General features: G+C 42.4%; 1 protein-coding gene across 1 annotated transcript in view; it reads right to left on the reverse strand.

Moving 5' to 3' along the window:
* The window catches only part of LOC308328901 (zinc finger protein 804B-like), a gene marked incomplete at its 3' end in the record, with an annotated part of 40578 nt that extends 27114 nt beyond the window's left edge, over positions 1-13464 (reverse strand). Inside the window, exon 1 of the mRNA XM_080783013.1 lies at positions 13117-13464. Within this exon, the coding sequence (XP_080639139.1) occupies positions 13117-13227 (111 nt within the window). The 5' untranslated portion in view covers positions 13228-13464. The remainder of the gene's footprint in view (positions 1-13116) is intronic.
* Positions 13465-20281: the final 6817 nt, after the last annotated feature.

Here is a 20281-nt window from a genome sequence, read left to right on the forward strand (position 1 = left end):
TCAAATCATCCAATTGCCATCCAAGGCATGAAATGGCACCCTTTTCACATTGGCCTATTATAGCGCCCACCAGGAGGCCACAACCTGACCTGCCCTGGTGGAGACCTGCATGTGCCGATGGGCACTTTATTTTATTTCCTTTGAATTTGACGGAGTCAACAGTCTGTCTCGAGAGAATAGGTGACACCGTATAATGGCTTTTACAGTGGCTATGCAGGTCCCTGTCTCTGCCACACCTCCTCCACCGCTGGCCTGGGGAGGGTGTGGGCAACCTGCATGCTTCCTCTGATACAGTTGCCAGCCGCTTCTTTGCACTTGACAGCGAGGGGTTTTCACCAGGAGAGTGTATATGTGACTGTGTGACTGTGTGTGCGTGCGTGCCTGCGTGCGTGCGTGCGTGCGTGTGTGACAGTTGTTGCTTTTATTATAATGTCATCATTGTACTTAACTGCACACTAAACTAAGGACACAGAGAGATGAGCTGGGAGGAGAGCAATGGAGAGAAAAAGAGAAGGCATGGAGGTAAGACGAGAGGAGGTCAAAACTAACTCAGGTGGTTGAAGGACCAGAGACAATTACCCAGCGCAAGGAGAAGAAATTAGGACATTTAGGGATCCGCACGTAATTCCGACGGAGCATTAAGTCCGACATGCGTCCCCGCATGTTGGACATGCGCTGCTACCGTGCTCGCGGTTACGGTATAGGGTATAGGGACAAAGCTATACTACTGTGGAAAGGTTATTATATATAAATGTACTTATATTGACAATTTAATATAGGCATGGTTTTGCACACTCAATTCATAATTAATGTTCCAATCCTGGAGGTCTGGCTCATGGATTCAAAACTGGTTCTCAGACGGTGGTAAAGGTGTCTCAGAGTGTAGGACACACTCGCAGGATTTTGCAGTGTACACTAACTGTTGAAAACAATCCAAACTTCTCACACACACACACACACGCACGCACGCACGCACACACACACACACACACACACACACACTGATAATCTCTTCTCTGTCCTTTCTCTCTCCATTCACCCTACACGACCCCTATAGCTCTCTCTCTTCTTGAGGAAGAATAGGTGAAAGAAAGGCAGAAAGAAGGATCCCTCCTTCATTCTGCCCGTTCTCTCTCTCTCTCTCTCTCTCTCTCTCTCTCTCTCTCTCTCTCTCTCTCTATCCCTCCCACCATCTTCTCAGGGTTCATCCATGTCACGTTGACGCCCACATCAACGCCAACATTCAGTCATGCCACCGCATGCAGTTTCCATGGTAATTGTGTAGCAACCACACTACATAAATACATACTTCCACTCATTAGGAGTCTCTTCAGGAGAGATCTGTGTGTGGAGGTCTTTTCTCGCAGGCCGATACCTGTAAATGTAATTATCACATACCCAGCCTTTGTTTGCCCTTGGTAAGTGGAATGATGAATGGACCCAGAGGTTAATAATACGTCATATGTATATCAGCCGCATAGGGCTTGTTCAAGTGTCACCGCGAGCGACCTCACTGCAGAAAGGAACATAACATTTCAGACATGGACGAAACTCAGCGGGCCAAACACAGTGCATGGCTGTGTATTAAGTAGGCTATAAGTAAAAAGAGACTTCTTTGTCAGTATATCAGCCAGGGTGCGGGAGTCTATCCCTGTTTCACAATGCGCTATCGGCTTCCAGTACCTCCCTGCGCGACTTCAAGCTGTGCTCCTCTTAATATGCTGAGTTGCCGGTGCCCGGGATAGAACCCATGGCTGTATATATACGTGTCCACAACTTGTATTGACTATATACTTGAACCCCTGAAGAATGATGATGATATTTAGAGCGGAGGAGAAAAAAAACGGTGCAAACCAAGTAGAGCTCTGCATGGGACGTGAGAAAAATAACAGGACGGTGTCAACCACGCTCACGACTCTATAATGCTAATTGAGTAAGCACTTACGTCACTGTGTTGCGCAACATCTCACCACCATTCTGCTATGATATTGTCCACTTCTCTCACTCTGTGCTTATGTTCCAGGCTGCTGTGTCATAATAATTTCACTGCTGTTATACCCTCTCATGTCACACAGCTGGAGGTGGCACAGACATGGGGGAAAGAATCTATTTGAAATTCCTGGTTAAGTTGGGGTAAGGGTTAAGGTTAGGGCTATAGGGTTAAACCTAACCCTATAACCCTTCCAGTATACGACCCAGAAAATCAAGAGACAGAGCCTGCAGTGCAAGCGCGGTGTTTGCGAAGCTTCCGGTGATCTAAAGTGCGATGCTGTGCATATAATGGAATGGAATTATCACGGCATCAGTGTTTTTAAGGGGTTTTGTGGATTATAATGTTGTTTATGGGCTGAAACGTACATGCCTAACTTGGAACTCTGGATAACTGTGCAATTAAAATGGCTGTGTCTGCTTGCATAGCCAGTGGCTGGGAAATAGCTCATAGAAAATCTTGAACAAAATGCTGTTGGCTTTTGCAATGTGCATGCCGATTATTTAATATTTATTGTTGTAGGGTGATAGGTGGGGCCCTAGTGACTCACTTGGTAAGAGCACATGTATACCACGTAAATATGGCCATTAATTGTCCTTCCTGCAGCCAACCTGGGTTTGAATCCAACTTGAATCTCTTTGCCTCTCCTGTCCTGTCTCTCTCTTACTGTCATTTCAACAATAAAGCAGAAATGCCTGCATGCACGCACGCACGCACGCATACATTGACCAAAAACATTACAATTTAGGCATTTAGCAGACGCTCTTAATCCAGAGCAATTTACAGTAAGCACGAACAACACATCAAATACAAAATAGTCATCAAGAATCATAAGTAAGCTAAGGCTGGGGATAACTAATTTGCTCTCTTAGTAGCAGATGGGCACTAGCTGATGTTTCACACATCACTGAATCATGCCATGTACTCTCTCCCCCTCCTTCACACCTTCACACCTTTACACACACCTTCACACACACACACACACACACACACACACACACACACACACACACACACACACACACACACACACACACACACACACACAGTGCAAGTTGAAGACGTGTTGTGCCAAATGCTTTTGAAATTATGTCATATGGCCAGCCAAGTCTATGAACTTTTATGGACATTGTTTAGAGCACTTTGCATTACCAGGCGCCCCACACTTCACACAAGTGTGATTTTTGTACATGTATGGAGAAGTACGGACTTTCTGCACGGATGTCCAGGGGGTAGAGCCCACGACTAGTAAAAGTCTGACTCAATAAAACACCTATGATAGTCTTGATCCAAGGCTAGTCTAGGCTAACCTGACGCTGCCAGATGAGGGCGGTATTGGGGAAACATATTCCCCAACACAACACTCATCTGGGATCTCTGACGGAGTTGAGCCCTGAGTCAGATCTGCTTCGTACCGAACCAATCAGCGTGAGCTAAAGGCGGGATGCGGATGTGACGGTATATAGACACGTCGATATGATTGGTTGTGTTTGCACGCCCACACGGTGATAGACAGACGCTCCCATCCAATCATCTACCATGTATCTTGAAAAAAAGGAACAGCCCCGTCATCGAATTTGCTTCCGCGATCCCAGATCCAAATAAGCTGTGAAACAAATTTGTGTAGCAAGCTTTTTGGATCTGGCAGCGTCAGGTTAAGTCTAGGCCAGGGGGGCAGTCAGACAGATATTTTGTGAAGCCACTAAGGAAATGAAAGTTCATATAATGGCCTGTTGTGGCGCTATCACTGGACCCAGAAAAACCCATAGCCCCATAGAAGTCCATGTATTTGGGCCCAACTTCACCTAGACTGTATTACCTTAATAAACATGGTCATGAATACTTTTTGCTTCCAGTCACTAGTTTAAAGTCTCATTTCTAATGTCATAATATTCTTTTTGGAAAATGATGGTCCCATGTATAAAAAAAATCACCATAAAGTCGCGCATGTTCTGAGCGGCGTGGCTACCGTTACAGTCTATGAACGGGATCCCCCACCCACTCGAGTCAAAATAAAAACCAACGAAGAAGAAGGGGGGAAGTCCCGCCTCGTTGTCTGGGCCAGCCAATGGGCCAGCTGGGCCTGGGCCCGGATATAGAAAGATGGCTGCCTCCATGGCAAGGACTGACACATAGAGACAGGCTTAATTTTACGTTCACGTTAGACCCGCGGAACGCTTTGTCCATATTTTTTACAGTCTATGGTCTAGGCTAATCCCTACGTCTTGTCCTGGACCTCTGTCCTCCAGGGGGCGAGACAATAATACACTTTTATCAACTGATTCTCTTTTGGGGGGTTACAGTCAGACAGATATTTCGTGAAGCCACTAAGGAAATCGGGACTTCCTGAAAGTTCATATAATGGCCTGTTGTGGCGCTGTCATTGGGCCCAAAAAAAACCATAGCTCCATAGAGGCCCAATTGGGCCCAACTTCACCTAGACTGTATTACCTTAAGGTCATGAATACTTTCTGCTTCCAGTCACTAGTTTAAAGTCTAATTTCTCATGTCATATTATTCTTTTTTTACGAAGAGTAAGGGGGGGAGTCCCGCCTCGTTGTCTGGGCCAGCCAATGGCCAGCGGGGCCAAAACGGATCTAGAAATATGACGACTTACAGTGCAAGGAATTTCAGGCTTCATTTTACGTCCATGTTAGACCCGGGGAACGCTTTGTCCATATTTTTTACAGTCTATCTACAATCTTGCTACATCATTTTGCACCAGTTGAAGACAGGAGATAGCCCACGCCTCTTCTCCCACACACTTAGATCAACTAAAATAATTCCCTAAAACACCATGCGTATTGTTCTATACTATAGAGCAAGTCTCTTGATACGCAGTACCACAAAGACTTCTGAAAAAGGACTGGAATTAAGCTACCAAATCGCAGAGATGTTGGCAAAAAATGTTTTGCCAGATACATTGGCAGAAACAGTAATAGCCAATTCATTGGCTATTATGGTGCCACCAGATCTTGCAAAGGAATTAGCAAATGTGCCGCTCTCAAATAACACAATTGGCCGACGCATTGAAGACATGTCTGCAGAAATCGAGAGTTTTGTCATAAACAAAATTGGAAAATTTGCACTGCAAGTGGATGAATCAACAGATATACAGTAAGTGGACGTGTAACACAGCTGTTGGCAAACGTGAGATTCATTGATTGTGACGCGGGTGGTGACTTCATCAGATAGAATGACCTGTTTTGCAAACAACTGCCTGGAAATACAACAGGAGAGGAAGTTTTCCGGGTGACATCGGAATATTTGGAGAAATGGAATTTAAGCTGGGAAGACTGTGTCAGTGTGTGCACTGATGGAGCTGCAAATTGAACATGTGTGTGTGTGCTATATTTTGTAAATGAGTTTTCAAAAATAAATTGATGAAACTGAGGCACGTCTAATCTGTCCTTTTCTTTCTCTTTAAAGTTATTTGATGAGTGCTGTCATGTGTGTTTTTAAAAGTATAATGTGTTTGGTATCAAAGACGTTTTACTATATATATATTTTATATATATATATATATATATATATATATATATATATATATATATATATACCCCCGTATATCTAGGTGTCCCCCGAGATTTTTAGGCTATGAAAAGTGTGCCCTGGGACAAAAAAGGTTGGGAAACACTGCTCTAGATCTGTGGTTCCCAAACATTTTAGTCTGCGAGTGTGACCGCCGATCTATAAGCTCACAACACGTTGCTTTGTGCCGTGTTGTGAGCTTGTAGATTGGCTATTTTCACTACTACTGAAACATTTGTTTTCTAATTTATGGACTTCTTGATTTTTTTTCCCTCCATTTCATTTACTCGTTAAGTGGGGGGGGGGGGGGAATATTTAAATTAATTTTTAATTCATGATTTTTTTTATTATAATTTTATTTTATTATAGTCTTTTGAAAATGTTTTGAAATAATAATCAAAAACAATAGGAAACAAAAAATAAGGGGGCCCATACCAATTTTTCATGACCCACAATTGGGACCCACTGTACTAGACTCTTCTCCCTCCTGGATTCAAAGCTGTAAATGGTAAATGGTGCACCGAATCGATATTTACCTGGTATCTTTGTAGCACTAAATTCACATGCACTTGACTCTACGTGACTGTTTAGTATTTACCCTGTCGTTTGTTGACAATGCTTCATGCCATTCACTCGATCTGATCTTGCACAGTTCACTTGTAAGTCATGTGCATACTAAATGTTTACATTTTAAATTGCATCCACAATAATATTATGCTGTTAGTTAATAATTCATACTAATATTAATAATTGCTCATAATGTAGCATGTGTCCTTAGGGGCAGTGCATTCCATTAATACAGTTAACTGGGGAGCAGTTAAGAGTTAAGTGTCTTGCTCAGGGAGACGGGTGCACGTGTTTGGTCCGACTATAGTCATTGGTCCGAAAAACGACAACCCACCTCAAACCCTAACCAAACCATAACCGCAAGCACGGGAGCAGGTGCTAGTCCGAGGTGCCGACGCATGTCGAACCAAGGCTCCGTCGGACCATAGTCTGCCTCCCCAGGGAAACTGGGTGTGTTGTATATAGGGGCGGATTGGGGACTTTCCCATTCCCAGACGGCCTTCTATCAACTCAGCTATGGCCATCTGCATCTATCCCTGAATGTTACCAGTCATATCCATAAACATTCGTCCACCTTTCTGACTTCATCTGACATAACAGCCTATAAACGTATACTTACTGTACTGTAATTTATGATTTTTTTTAAAATCAGCGTCATGGTGGCGCTACAACAGGCCAAGTCGTGTCACACACACACGCACACGCACACACGCGCGCACACGCACACGCACACACGCACACGCACACGCACACGCACACACACACACACACACACACACACACACACACACACTACAATGTGTACACTGGACTGAGTTTTGCTGTGTAAATGAACCGTTTTGTACCCTTAGCTTAGACTGTCTAAGTAAGAGTGTGAAATAAATTGCTCCACATGTTGTCATGTTGTCACCTACACTTATGTACTCATAATGACTCTCATAATCACTCTCTCAAATGAATATTGTAATTCAGATGCACCCAGAAAACACACACACACACACACACTCACATACAGTATGTGCAACAAACTGAGACATGAGATGTGCTGGAAGTGGAGATGTTATATGCTGGTGTGTAAATTTGGCATAGCTTGTCAAAGTAGCTATATAGCTAACGCCCATATACGAGGATCATTAGCCACTGTGGTTTTGTGTTAATCATATTCCATTTCCTTTTCCATTTAGAATTCAGACATTATAGCTGATGCTCTTGCACAGAGAGCAACATTCAGCAAGTGCAACCCATAGCTTCAGTTGTTGCAGTCGTAACAAATATTACAAAATATTAACTGCAACAGAAGATATTTGGGTCTAATTCTTCCCCCCCTCCCATTTGGAGATTTCAGGGGGCATTTTAGCCCTTTAACCTTTGGTATGTTTCCTACACTGCAGGCAACCAATAATAAGGATTGCTTGGGTTCGAGCCATAGATAGTCCCCAGACATTGCTCCTTTGATCCTGGAAGATCAGATAAGGGGGAGTGACAGGGGTTAAGTGGAAGGATATACTGTGGCTTTTAGAGTAGAGCAAGATACAGTACTTGTTGAGGAAATGTGTTTTCAGTTTAAGACAGAATATGGCAGAGAATGACTTTATCAATTCTCCACAGCTTTTCCCAGATTTAAATCATAATAACAATACTTCAATACTTAAAGAGTATAGCGTTTTAAGTATCGTTGAAGTTAAAGAGTAACTTCAACTTGAAAAAGAATACTTAAAAATACTATAAAATACTGTATTGCTCTCAGCTCAATTATGCATTTTACGTTAGTGGAATTGCTCCGAAGCATTTGAGAACAAGGTCTCGAAACACAGAATGCATCAATCACATCGTTTTGGTCAGATTTTCACATGTTTTCGAGCCTCACAATTGAACGATAGGATTCCCGTAAAAAAGAATATCGCTGGGGTCAGCCTTGTGATTCTATGAACAAATTCTCTCTGCTCCATTCTGTGAACATGAACAGAGTGAAGTCATGATTTCATCGTCTTTGACATCTTTTTAATGATCATAAATGTTTTTGTTTGTTCTATTTCAATCTATAACATTTACTGTGTAACTGCTGCAATTATTCCTAATTTGTTTTGTATTTAAGTTATTTACTGCTCATGTTTGCTTATTCAATTGCATGTCTAAGTCAGACCAGAAGTGCCATTGTTTGGCTAATGCAGAACCTTTTATATGGCCGTCTGGTGTCAGGTAGACGGGAGACATGGTTGCACACCTGTCATTTGACAGTGTGATGCAGAAGTTCAAGTTTATGTGTCGCTGTGTTCATGGCCATGGCATGGGCACTAGTGATCTTCTCATTCCCTTATGCTTGTAGAGCAGCCAGTAAGGTATGTTGAATACTGTTTGCATGTTATTTTGGAGTGTATTTTCTTTATTTCATTCATGATTATGTGCTGTATATGTTTATGCAATGTTCTTCTGTGGAGACTACCCTGCCCATCAAGAGGAACACGACCTCTCACATTTCCAGATGTTCTGAGTCGGGACACAGGACTGACTGTGAATGAACTTGGTGTGGCGATGACCAACAGAGACCAGTGGAAGCAGCTTGTGTCGCAGATCTCGAGGGCACTCGAATGATGATGATGATGCAATGTTATTCTAAGCATCTGTGTATTTTTATGTTGTTTACCAGTTCAACGTTGGTTTGTGTGCTTCACAATAAATCCATCAGTATGCAGAACAACTGACTCGTTTTTGGACAAGAGCAGAGGAAGTGATATACTGTTTTCATTAACATGTTGTTTCCCCCTGAAAAGTGCAATACATTGATCCAACTACCCCAATTTAAGCTATGTTTCAGCTACATGAACAACATGTATTCTCTGTATAATCAACATACACTACATTTTCTTTGTCCTAGTGGAGTTAAAACACTCAGGAATGGGGCATAATGGTAGCAGACCGGATAGTGTGTCGACCACTTCAGACCTCTGGTGCATGTCCCTCGCCCTCTCTCTGCCCTCAGTTTCCTATGTCCTAGTCCTATTGAGGCTCCTCATTAACCAAGAGCATATTATATAAGAGATCCTTGTCGCCCTAATTCCTATTTTAATACCTATTATCTATCGTTATACAGTTGTGTACATATTTAGTTATTCATTAATATTTGCCCAATGTTTGACAGCTGCATGGGTTTGTCCACCAGCTGTGAAAAATACACGTTCGATTGTAATTTAGTATTCTACAAGGATAAATGATAGCAAGCATGCAACAATGTTTTCTGGAAGCTGTAGCGTGATATGAGAAATGTCAAATGTTTTGTTTTTTACTTTCTTGATAGGCCTACTATCCTTTCCTTGAACAAGGATAGGCGTGTATCATTAAAGATGGAGTGCCACAAATTTTTGTATTTTTCCAGTTTTTCATGTGTCTATGAGGTGACAGTACTTCAATAGATACCGTTGGAGTCGTAGGGTTTCTTCCTGGAGGCTGAACCCTTGACAGTCAAACGGGCCAATGAAGTAAACAGTAATATAGTGACATCACACTATCAGCCCCTCCCCTAACCCCTCCCCCTTTATCATACAACTACAGCTGTGGGTGCGGCTTCAGTTCAGGTGGATCACCACCCATCACCACCCACCAGGCAAACCAGGCATCCTTAATGAACTGGTGGGCATGCCCACATAAAAACAACATTTTAACAAATACTGTACACTTTTTTGAAAATAATCATGTTTTAGGGTGGAAAAGAAACCACGGCACTCCATCTTTAATAATGGGATTTAAGCCAATGAATCTCAGAGTAATAAAATAAACACCTACTGTCATGTGTCATTCTGTTTTTCTACTTTCTCCTTTTAAGTGTCTATCCGCTGTACTGTCAAATGAATCAGAAATGCCCTAAAATAATCTGGAAAACTGGAAATAGGCTTATGGCGGCCACCAGTTCAAATCTCTGGACCATGGAAAATGCTATTAAGCTGTGGATTCAAAGTGAAGCTGGCTGATGCTGCAGAAGAGTATCGGTGCTATTTCAGTAAATAAATAGAGGTTGCCAATATGTGTTTATTTTGCCGTTGTGGGTTGCTGGATTCGGTGCCATGCTCAACAGTACCTCAGCAGGCTCCCAAATATAATGTAATTAAAGGCCTCTGGTCTTCTCACCCCTATATGCTGTCTGTCTCCTTTATAGGGTTGTCTGTTTTTCCTACCTATACACTGTCTTCCATACAAATAAACAAGAAAGTGTACAGACTACAATCCTATATATACCCAAAAGAAAAATGTACCACTACAGAAATTAAGGCAAGAAGACAATCCAAACAATGGATTAAAGAAACAACTTTTACCTTTTTATAGTACAAAAGCTAAAACACGACAAACTAAAATCAGGGCTATAAAGTATCTTTGCATACAACTTCCTTTTATGCCTCCAGTGTTGTCAATTAACCTAATGAATCTGGCAATTAATCAACTTGACCTGGTGATTAAGGAGCAGTCCACCAAGTGATTGGGAGGGGCCACTGCAAGGAGTTTACATTAGCGATTGAATCTGGCACCGACACACATGCTGTTGCAGTTCTTACACAGCATGTATTTAAAAGGATATGGGCTATAGAGGCATGGCCTGACACGCGAGCGTGCGCGCACACACATACGCTTAAAAGGACACAGACATCTCTCCATCATTCTTTGACTGGTTACTGTGCACAGAAGGTCAAGCTTTTGGCTTTGTCGAGACCATCCTTTTAAAATCTTCATTGCCAGTGGAAATTGAGCCTTGATTCAATTGAAGTGAGGATTCAACTGATTGCTATCTTCTTTTTAAAGGGGGGGGGGGGGGAGGTGGCTGGCTTGGGAAAACTAGAAAAAGGAATAGGCCTACAATGTGATTCAGCTAATCGAGAATTGAGAACTTCCCCCTCTGTGCCCTCAGCCCTCAGCATCATGTCCCTCTCATATCCTAAACTAGAAAAAGTGCCCTTCTGGGCACAGGTCTCCACCAGGATGATTGTTGTGTGTGTGTGTGTGTGTGTGTGTGTGTGTGTGTGTGCGCGTGCGTGCGTGCGTGCGCGCGCGCGTGTGTGTGTGTGTGTGTGCGTGCGTGCGTTTGTGCGTGCGTGCGTTTGTGCGTGTGTGACACGACTTGGCCTGTTGTAGCGCCACCATGACACTGATTTTAAAACTGTTAGTGGCATTTCTTCCAAAGCCTAGTGGGAATATGCATGCACAGTTTCACCGCAATTGGACACTGCGCTGAGTAGTTGTGGCGATTTGTACAAAACTGGTACAAAGCGGGCTACTCCTGAAATCTTTACAAGCCAATCGTAGCCAATCAGGATGGATTATGAGAAAACCCGTCTTGATCACATGATATGGAGAGCATGTGTACAGATTTGCATGAAATATGGATACAATCTGAAGGAATAATATTAGAAAATGTGTTTTACATATGTCGGCCTCCTGGTGGCGCTATAAAGAGCAGATGTGAAAAATTCCAGGCAAAGGTTTTTCCTTGACCACACTCCCTAGAGAGTGTGGTACAAAGTTTTACACAGATGTGCAGTTGGGGGTAAAAACACTATTTGGCCAGTTATAGTGCCACCATGAGGCTGAGTTGAAAATGTTCCAGTGGCATTTCTCCTTTGGCCTAGTGGGAATGTGCGTGCACAATTTCACGGAAATCACACGATGTGTTCATGATTGATTTGCGGCATTTTGTTTGAAACTTTGGTAGCCAATCTTAGTCAATCAGGATGGAGTCTGAAAAATCTGAAAGACCCGTTTCGTTGAATGGCTCTAGAGATGTGTACCAAATTGCAACAAAATCTGTAGGTGCACTGTCCAAAAAAGTGTTTTGCACAAATCGGCCTCCTGGTGGGCGCTATAAGAGGCCAATGTGAAAACCTTAGGGCAGAGGTTCAGCTGTGGCATTCAGGGAGTGTGTGTGCAGAGTATGGCTGCGAACAAGCCAACGGTGCCGAAGATTAGCTGTCCACACACGGACGGACGGAGTGCAACACATACTCTCTCCCCATGCCTTCGGCCTGGTGGAGACCATAAAGCTAAAACTGGCCAGAACAAAAAAAACATTTGAGAGACAAAACTGACCATTATCAAACGTTTTCTCAAAGGTTATGATATACAACCCACAACGTCATCTTTTAGTGCTGTAGTTTTCTTGATTCGGTATGATTATGTCAGCATATAATATAACAACTTACACTCTGGCATGATATTTCAATTGTTTTAAACAGAGGGGATGTGGTATTGTTGTGGTTACACTGAGAGGCTCACATGCTTTTAGTGCTCAGAGCAGTACAAAGCAGTTCTGTGGTCAACACCACTTTAAGTGAGTGCAACACTATAACTGAGTACAAACCCCTGTATTTAACTGATGATATAAATACTATGATTGCATTCCCAACATATGTATGATTTTATTGATTTAAGGCGATTGCTGGTGGTGTTGGCTTTGTGCAAATGTACAGTGGCGCCTTGCATTGCATTGAGAAGAGCACATATAATATAATATCACTCCAAGATAATAGAAATCTGCTTTAGGGGCACCCTGGAGATTCTATACCGGTGAATATGCGTCAACGGTCAACCATGACTGCAGCATCTTGGGTTCGATGTTGGATTCCTGGCTCTGGACCCGTGTTGCACGTCATCCTGCTTCTCTACCGTGTTTTGCTCTCTTACTTGACTTACTGCACAGCAAATTTGTCTGATTGGTTCAACTCTGAAGCCTGATTTATACTTATAGTTACATAATTATACAGTGTCTCCTCGCAAGTTCACAATGTAGCCTATTGCACAACACTGCCGGGCAGGCGGGCAACTATAATAAATCAGACACTAAGTAAAAACTGACCCTATAGTCATTTCCCCAGTCTCAGTTAAACTATTAATGGCTTTTTCTGTCCCTTTACAATAGAGCATAAAACGCATTTAAAAGAAGGCCTGTAACTTTTGTACTGTATTGAAATGTGTATCGTTTTACAAGCCTGTTTTACTGAAACAATTTAAATACAGTAATAGGTGTTCAAAAGGACAGAGGAACTTACTGTACTCCTGTGGCCATTAGTTCCTATTGGTCCCCGGAACACGCCCTTGATGCTCCTCAGCTGGCCATCACGAAGGTGGGTGGAACTGATTACGATATAGTAGCACGCCATTGGGTCTCCTGGAGTTCCATATGCTGCCCTCACCTGTCAACCAATGTCTGTCTGTCTGTCTGTCTGTCTGTGTCTGATATTCTGGCTGCGCACTGACAGCTCTGAGAAGGTTGCCTGTCTGTCTGTCTGTCTGTCTGTCTGTCTGTCTATCTGCCTACTCTCATTTTGTAAGGAGCAAAGTGAAGAGGAGAAAGTCCAGAAAAAGTGCAGGAACTCCTGTTCCCTTGCTTCTCTTCCCTTTCCAACTCTGTCCTCTGCCTCTTCTCTCCTCATCAAGTGATCATGGGGAAGAAAAGAGTGGGGGTTTTATCACTAATTTCCCTTAATAGATGCCCTCTTATTTGCTCTCTCCTCATCCCTCCCCCTGGTCTCCCTCTTTTGCCTTTTTTATTTTTATACAAATTTCACTTTTTTGAAAATTTTGAGAATTTTTGTCTTTCCTCTCTATCTTTCTCTCTATGTCTAAAAATCTTTGCCTGTATTTCCCCAACTTCTTACATAATCTTTCAACCTGTAAATATTCAAAATGTCCAAGTTTTTAATCTATCCGCCCTCAAGTCCTTCCTTTCAATTTCCTCTAAGTCTACTCTTTCACTCTGTTTCCCTCTTTGCCATTTGCTCCCCGTCTCCATAAGTAATTCTCTACAGACTGTAGGCTATACTTATGTCTTAATTTCTGCATTTTTCACCATCTTCCTATATCTCCCTCTCTCCGTTCATTCTCCTTTGTTTCTGTTTGCCTGTCTGTCTTTGTCTTTCGTTCTACTTCTTTCCTCCCTTTACCATCTACCTCACCATTCCTCCTCTCAACACAGCTTTTTCTTTCTCAGTCTTTCCATTTCTCTCTAGTGTCTTTTCCCCTTCCTTTTCTCCTCTGATGAGCAGGCGTGGAGATTCTGTTAGAGCTCTCCTCTCCTCCGCTGCACTGCGTGTGTTCCGTCTCTCTCTCTCTCTCTCTCTCTCTCTCTCTCTCTCTCTCTCTCTCTCTCTCTCTCTCTCTCTCTCTCTCTCTCTCTCCGCTGATCTCTCACTCCGGCCAAGAGAGCGGTTTGCTCCTCTGTTACCCGCGGTTACCATCTGCCCTTTTAATGCATGGAGCGCTGACGCTTGCTCTCTCTCTCTCTCTCTCTCTCTCTCTCTCTCTCTCTCTCTCTCTCTCTCTCTCTCTCTCTCTCTCTCTCTCTCTCTCTCTCTCTCTCTCTCTCTCTCTCTCTCTCTCCCCCTCTCTGTTTCACTGTTCTATCTTCCTTTTATAGAATAGCTCTCTCCCTTCCTCTCTCCCCCATTGCCCCCCCTCTCTGAACCCCCTCTCCCTTTCTTTCCAGCTGTCTTTCCCTTGGTCTCCCTGGACATAGGATATAGGCTCCATCTACTGGTGAACAGGAAATAATACGGAATAGGGTCGACTAGTAAAGGGTTCTTGTACAAGTGTAAAAGGAAAGAGGAATGGAAATAGACAGCTAATAGTAACAGACAGTCACATGATGAACCAATCACATTTTACAAACCCATTTTATAATTTTACCCCACTCTTTCTACAAAACTATATGGCAGACACCAAACAAATCCAAGAGCTTGTGGCAAAGCACATACAACCATTTAAACTTGTTCTAAAGAAAGGGTTTATTTTTCCTTTCCTTTTTATAGTGATGGGACAGTTAAGATTGTTTGTTGGTAGTGTTGAGTATTCTTAAACTAAAAGTGTTGGCATAGTATTAACCCATTCTGAACGGGAACCCATGTTGGTGTTAGCATCATGTTATGCTTTAGGTATTGAAAAATAGCAGATCTACAAGGTCTGTAGGTCTGCTATTTTTGAAAAATCGAAGAACGACTGACATTTTTTAGAATCTGATCTCAGGTCAGAATGGGTTAATCAGACCAGTGTGTGTCCAGTGGAAACCTCGTATGACTCTGATCTCAGGTCAGAATGGGTTAATAGTGCTCGTAATGTTAGCCATTTGGTGCCATGTGTTAAGTATTGTTAGTAGTGTGGGTGCGGGTATTATTAAGAATGTCGTTGGTTGCGATCACAGGTCGCAGTTACTATGAAATCGTGCATTTCGTCAGTCATGCCCCATAAATGGTCACGCCTCGTGACATCACGTGATTTTATTAAGGCCATATATGGAGATCCCTGATGTCATCAATATTGGCCAGCAACTCTACATCTCACCTCAAACCCTTAGATCTCCATTATATATGTTGATCCTTCCCCATACATCCTGACCTCTCCCTTTTGACTGATACCCATGTCCATTTAAACTCTATAGACGGGCCTGCCGCAAAGTTATGGGGCAGCTTGCGAAAAAATTCTCAACAGGCCCGAAAAAAAATTAAGGCCCGGCCCTAACTAACTGGGCCCTCATCAAACCCTGTACACTCAAGACACTGCCCCCTCTGCCATCTTTAGATCTCCATATATGGAGCTGACCTGTTCTGACATTCCATATTATGTTGATCTGACCTCATCAAACCCTGTACACTCAAGACACTGCCCCCGCTGCCACCTTTAGATCTCCATATATGGAGCTGACCTGTTCTGACATTCCATATTATGTTGATCTGACCTCATCAAACCCTGTACACTCAAGACACGCTCCACATATGGCCAGTACAGAATTCATTCCATATGTTGATCTCACCCCCCATGCCAAAGCGCCAGCGCTCGCCTAGCAGTCTGCTGTCACCCAGGCGGATATGTTGATCTGACCCCCCCATTCCAAAGCGCTCGCCCAGCAGTCTGCTATCTGCACCCAGGCAGATGCGTGCACGCGAGTATTAAGTGTGAGTATTATTAAGAATGTTGGTAGAGTTAACTCAGGGCAGGAATTTCATGGAAGCCATGCATGGCCTGCATGGCCACCTCAGTCCTGCCCTGGCATTTGACCTTGTGCCCTCGAAAGATTACATCTGGCCAGTTCGGTGGTATATACTTTGCGCTGCTGCATTATTCTTGACTATCCAACGTTATGTTTTATTTTATTTCATCAACGCTTTTTTATTGATTTTACAATAAAGCATACAAAATACACATGACTTACACAAAAGAAAGAAAAAATAACCCAATGGACCACACGTACCCCTCCACATTCTGTTGTTGACAATAGTGATTATATCATCTGTAATGTATTACCAATTACACATGTTAATGTGGGACGTCCTCGTCGTGATCGATGCCCGTGCATTGGTTCCCATGAACAGCACCAATTTGCTGGCTGCTATTTTCTGGTATTCCCTCATACAGGATCTTGTTGGTACATTTTTGCTAATGCTGATATATAGGAGAACAGATAGCCTACCATTGCATACAAAAAGGGCCCCCCATCTATGCAAGTGCCTTGATCGGTTGAGTTGACCCATGGGATGGAGACCAATCCCATGTATGCAGGAAGAATTAAGGGCCAAGGTGACCCCAGATGGCAACAGCAAGGACTTTGACATCCTGGCTGTGGCTGGGGTAATGCAATGCAAGGGGACACCCTAGCCTGGGCTCCAGCTTCCTCTTGTCTTCCTCATTAACCTCGCCTCACCAGGCTTTAGTCCTGGATTATGCGATCAGTAAATGGAAGAGAGCAGGATCGGCCACGGTTTAGCATTTAAGGTGTGGAAGAAATGTTTTCACACTAGCTAAGTTATTATTTTTGCAATGGGATGGGATTTAGTTTTTTTGTATTTTTTTTCCCTTTGCTGCAAGATCTTTTAATTGAAATGCTCATGACGCCATTAACTATAGGGCTCAGGTGCTGAGACAGTGGGATTACATGAACCTGCGTGTGTGAGGAGGACTGAGGGATCTTGTCAGTGTGGCCTATACGCATTTGACTGATTCTCTTAGAGAAAACAAGTGGATATCATAGGGTGGTCAGATTTAAATGTATTTATTTTAGTGTAGTTCTAGAACTATTAAACCTCCTTTCGGCCATGTGTGCGTATGTTTACTTTCCTCTAGCCCTCCCTCAAGACCTCAAGACTAGGCTATCGTAGAATTATTTAATAGCCCCTTTCGGGGGAAGACGCGGGACCCTATACCTTTTCTGTATTTGGACAATGGTATGGAGTCATTATTGTGCCAAAAACGTTTGATCGTTTGAAGTTGAAAAGTAAAAATGTAACCTGAAAGTCTATTTTTTTTTCTTGAATTTGGAAAAAAAGTTTTTTTCAGTTACATTTTTTACTTTAATATACATTTAGATTTTTGAGTATAAATATTGTGTGTGTGTGTGTGTGTGTGTGTGTGTGTGTGTGCGTGTGTGCGTGTGTGCGTGCGTGCGTGCGAGCGTGCGTGCGTGCGTGCGTGCGTGCGTGCGTGCGTGCGTGCGTGTGTGTGTGTGTGTGTGTGTGTGTGTGTGCGTGAGTGTGTGTGTGTGTGTGTGTGTGTGTGTGCATACTGTCAACTGTACGGTATGTAGGCCTATGTGTATGTTTACACGAGAAGTCAATAGGATTATCATAACTATGATTTGCTGGAATAGGGCTTAGAGTTAGACTATGTCTATTGTTGCCCACTAGACAATGTTAATGTTAAATTGCATGCTGTTTGTTTGTTAAATAATGTAAACTACAGTATGTGTGAAATTAATGTAGGCTATTATTGAAGCCTGCAGTACACTAATGTGAAAAGAAACTTTCTGCAGAGGCTACTCACCAAAGTCTCCCAGATAATGTAAAGACTGCCTCTAGATGTGGATTACTTGAGATGCGTAGTCAACCAAGAGATGGTTATTTTTAGATCATTGTTAGGCCAGGTTGAGATGCCATCAATACGTTCACTGAACTGTCAAGGCTTCTTAATATACAGGACAACACTAATCAGACCCAGAGTCAGGTGCCACTGCCAGCAGTGTTACAAGGAGAAATAGGACGGCCAAAATATGTTGTGTGTCCTCAGGAACTACAAAGCCTGATAGAAATGGCCCTGTAACTATAGTGTCATGCATTGCAAGAACTCTAGGTGTATCTGAAAGGACAGTGAACCGGCGCATGCATGATAATGGTCTATTGGTCTTTCCATAACCCAGTGCTACAGTAACGTAAGTGATGAACAACTTGGTGAGATCACTGAAGGCCAGAACCCCACACGTGGGATACAGAATGATGAAAGGAATCCTGCGGTCCATGCAGGGGACACCGTGTCCAGTGGAAGAGAGTGTCTTCATCTATGCATCGTGTCATATTCTGTTCCGGGTCCTCTTCACTTGGTACAGTACATATCGACACAAACCACAAACTCATCAGGTACAGTATAGGCCATACATAATGTAAGCTTACATGCTATTTTAGATGTGCAGTATTTTTGCTAAATACTTCTATTCCATATGCTATTTTAACGCCCTTGTTTTACATCAAATTAATCTATACAGATCATTCATTTAAAGTGATTTTATTCTCGCCCCACCCCACCCCACCCTCCTCCCTAAAATATACGGCCTTGTTGTCTTTGGAGGGATTGATATGGCTTCTCACAAAAGGTATGAATTATCATGAATCATACATTAATTGAGATGACAGTTGAAAATTATAGGTCTACTGCTAAACTTACTATGGGTAGGACATTAAAAAAGGAATGTTCCTATAGGCTACTATACCTGTATACTGTTCTCTGTATGCATATTATACCACAATAATGACGTGCGTAAAAGCATGGATTGACTAGATTCACAGGTCTTAAAATGCTTTTATTGCGTTCCACTGAATGATGATATCGTCTGCTCTAGATCATGTACCTGGGTGCAGCAGCCAACAATAAAGCATCCTCTGCACTTGATTTCTTCTTGGAGGCAGTGCAAAATTATGGCTTTCCATTAAGGTAATCCCAACCAATATGTGTGGCCCACCATGCTAGGCATTGCTCAATTGTTACCTCCTTGGTGATGATTTCCTGTTTTTTTTTATACGTGGTCTCTAATGTTCTGATGAATTGAAAAAGGTGGACCCTGTTGTAAACAAGTGTAATGCTTTCGTCCACAGTAACAGTCTTTGTATTGAGTTGTGCTTTCATGTGAAATGTAGCCATTCTGCAAACTGTTAATATGTCAATCAATCAATCATTTGAGTTAACATTTTTGTAAGTTGATAAATTGCCAAATTAAACTAATCCTATAAAAATCACTATGTCTAAGGTAATGTTGCGCAGTATACAATACTTAATCACTCCACCAGCTATTCTGGTAAATAATTAGCATGATTTGGATATTATATATTATTACTTGTCTAATGACTATGTATTCTTTGTAGAACAACGTAAACAGAACCAACAGGTACATTGCGTCTTAGTTCAGCATAGTCTGAACAGTAGAACAATGTAAACAGTAAAACATTTAAGAACTTTGACAGTGAAGCTACAGGTGAAAAATAAAAAATCTCAAAATGCTTCTTGTCTTAAAGGACAACTAAGATAAGTGTTCATTTTTTTCCATTTGCTGCTTTCTATCATTTTAGGGATTTGAGCTCTTTTTGACAGGGGGGCGGGGGAATTCGAGCATGTATTTTTTTTTTTACAAAATGTTATGGTGATTTCTTTTTATTATTTACTATAGTCTAAATAAACCCCAGGAAATTACATCTGGCCACAGAAGATCACAGGATCTACTGAATGTGAAGGAGGCCTACATGGGGGAAGCCATACTGTGTGTCATGTTTGTCACATTCAATAGACCCTGTGATTACTTCTTAAAAAAAATGTAAAAAAAAAAAAAATGTAAAAAAATACTTATTTAGCCCCATGCTTGAATGCCTCCGCCCCCCTGTCAAAAAGAGCTAAAATCCCTAAAACGAAGAAAAAAAAGCAGAAAATGAAAGAAAATTTATACTCACCTTTTAGTTTCTCTAATAACCTAAAACATGAACCTTGGTTGAAAAAAAAACTAAAGTTGTCCTTTAAGTGAAAGATACATAGAAAGAAAAAAAAAAGCTCCACTTCTTGCGCGACGGCAAGCTTCCCGGAAGCGCTCTCCTCCGCGCAAGTCGTCCGCGGAAGTTTAGCTTTTTTCCACCAGCTGTCTAAAAACCCGGAAAAAGAAGCTGCGCACAGCTTCTTCTGTCCGCGGCGCGA

This window comes from Protomyctophum bolini (assembly GCF_963924005.1).
Source record: "Protomyctophum bolini genome assembly, chromosome: 14".
NCBI classification, from domain to species: Eukaryota; Metazoa; Chordata; class Actinopteri; order Myctophiformes; family Myctophidae; genus Protomyctophum; species Protomyctophum bolini.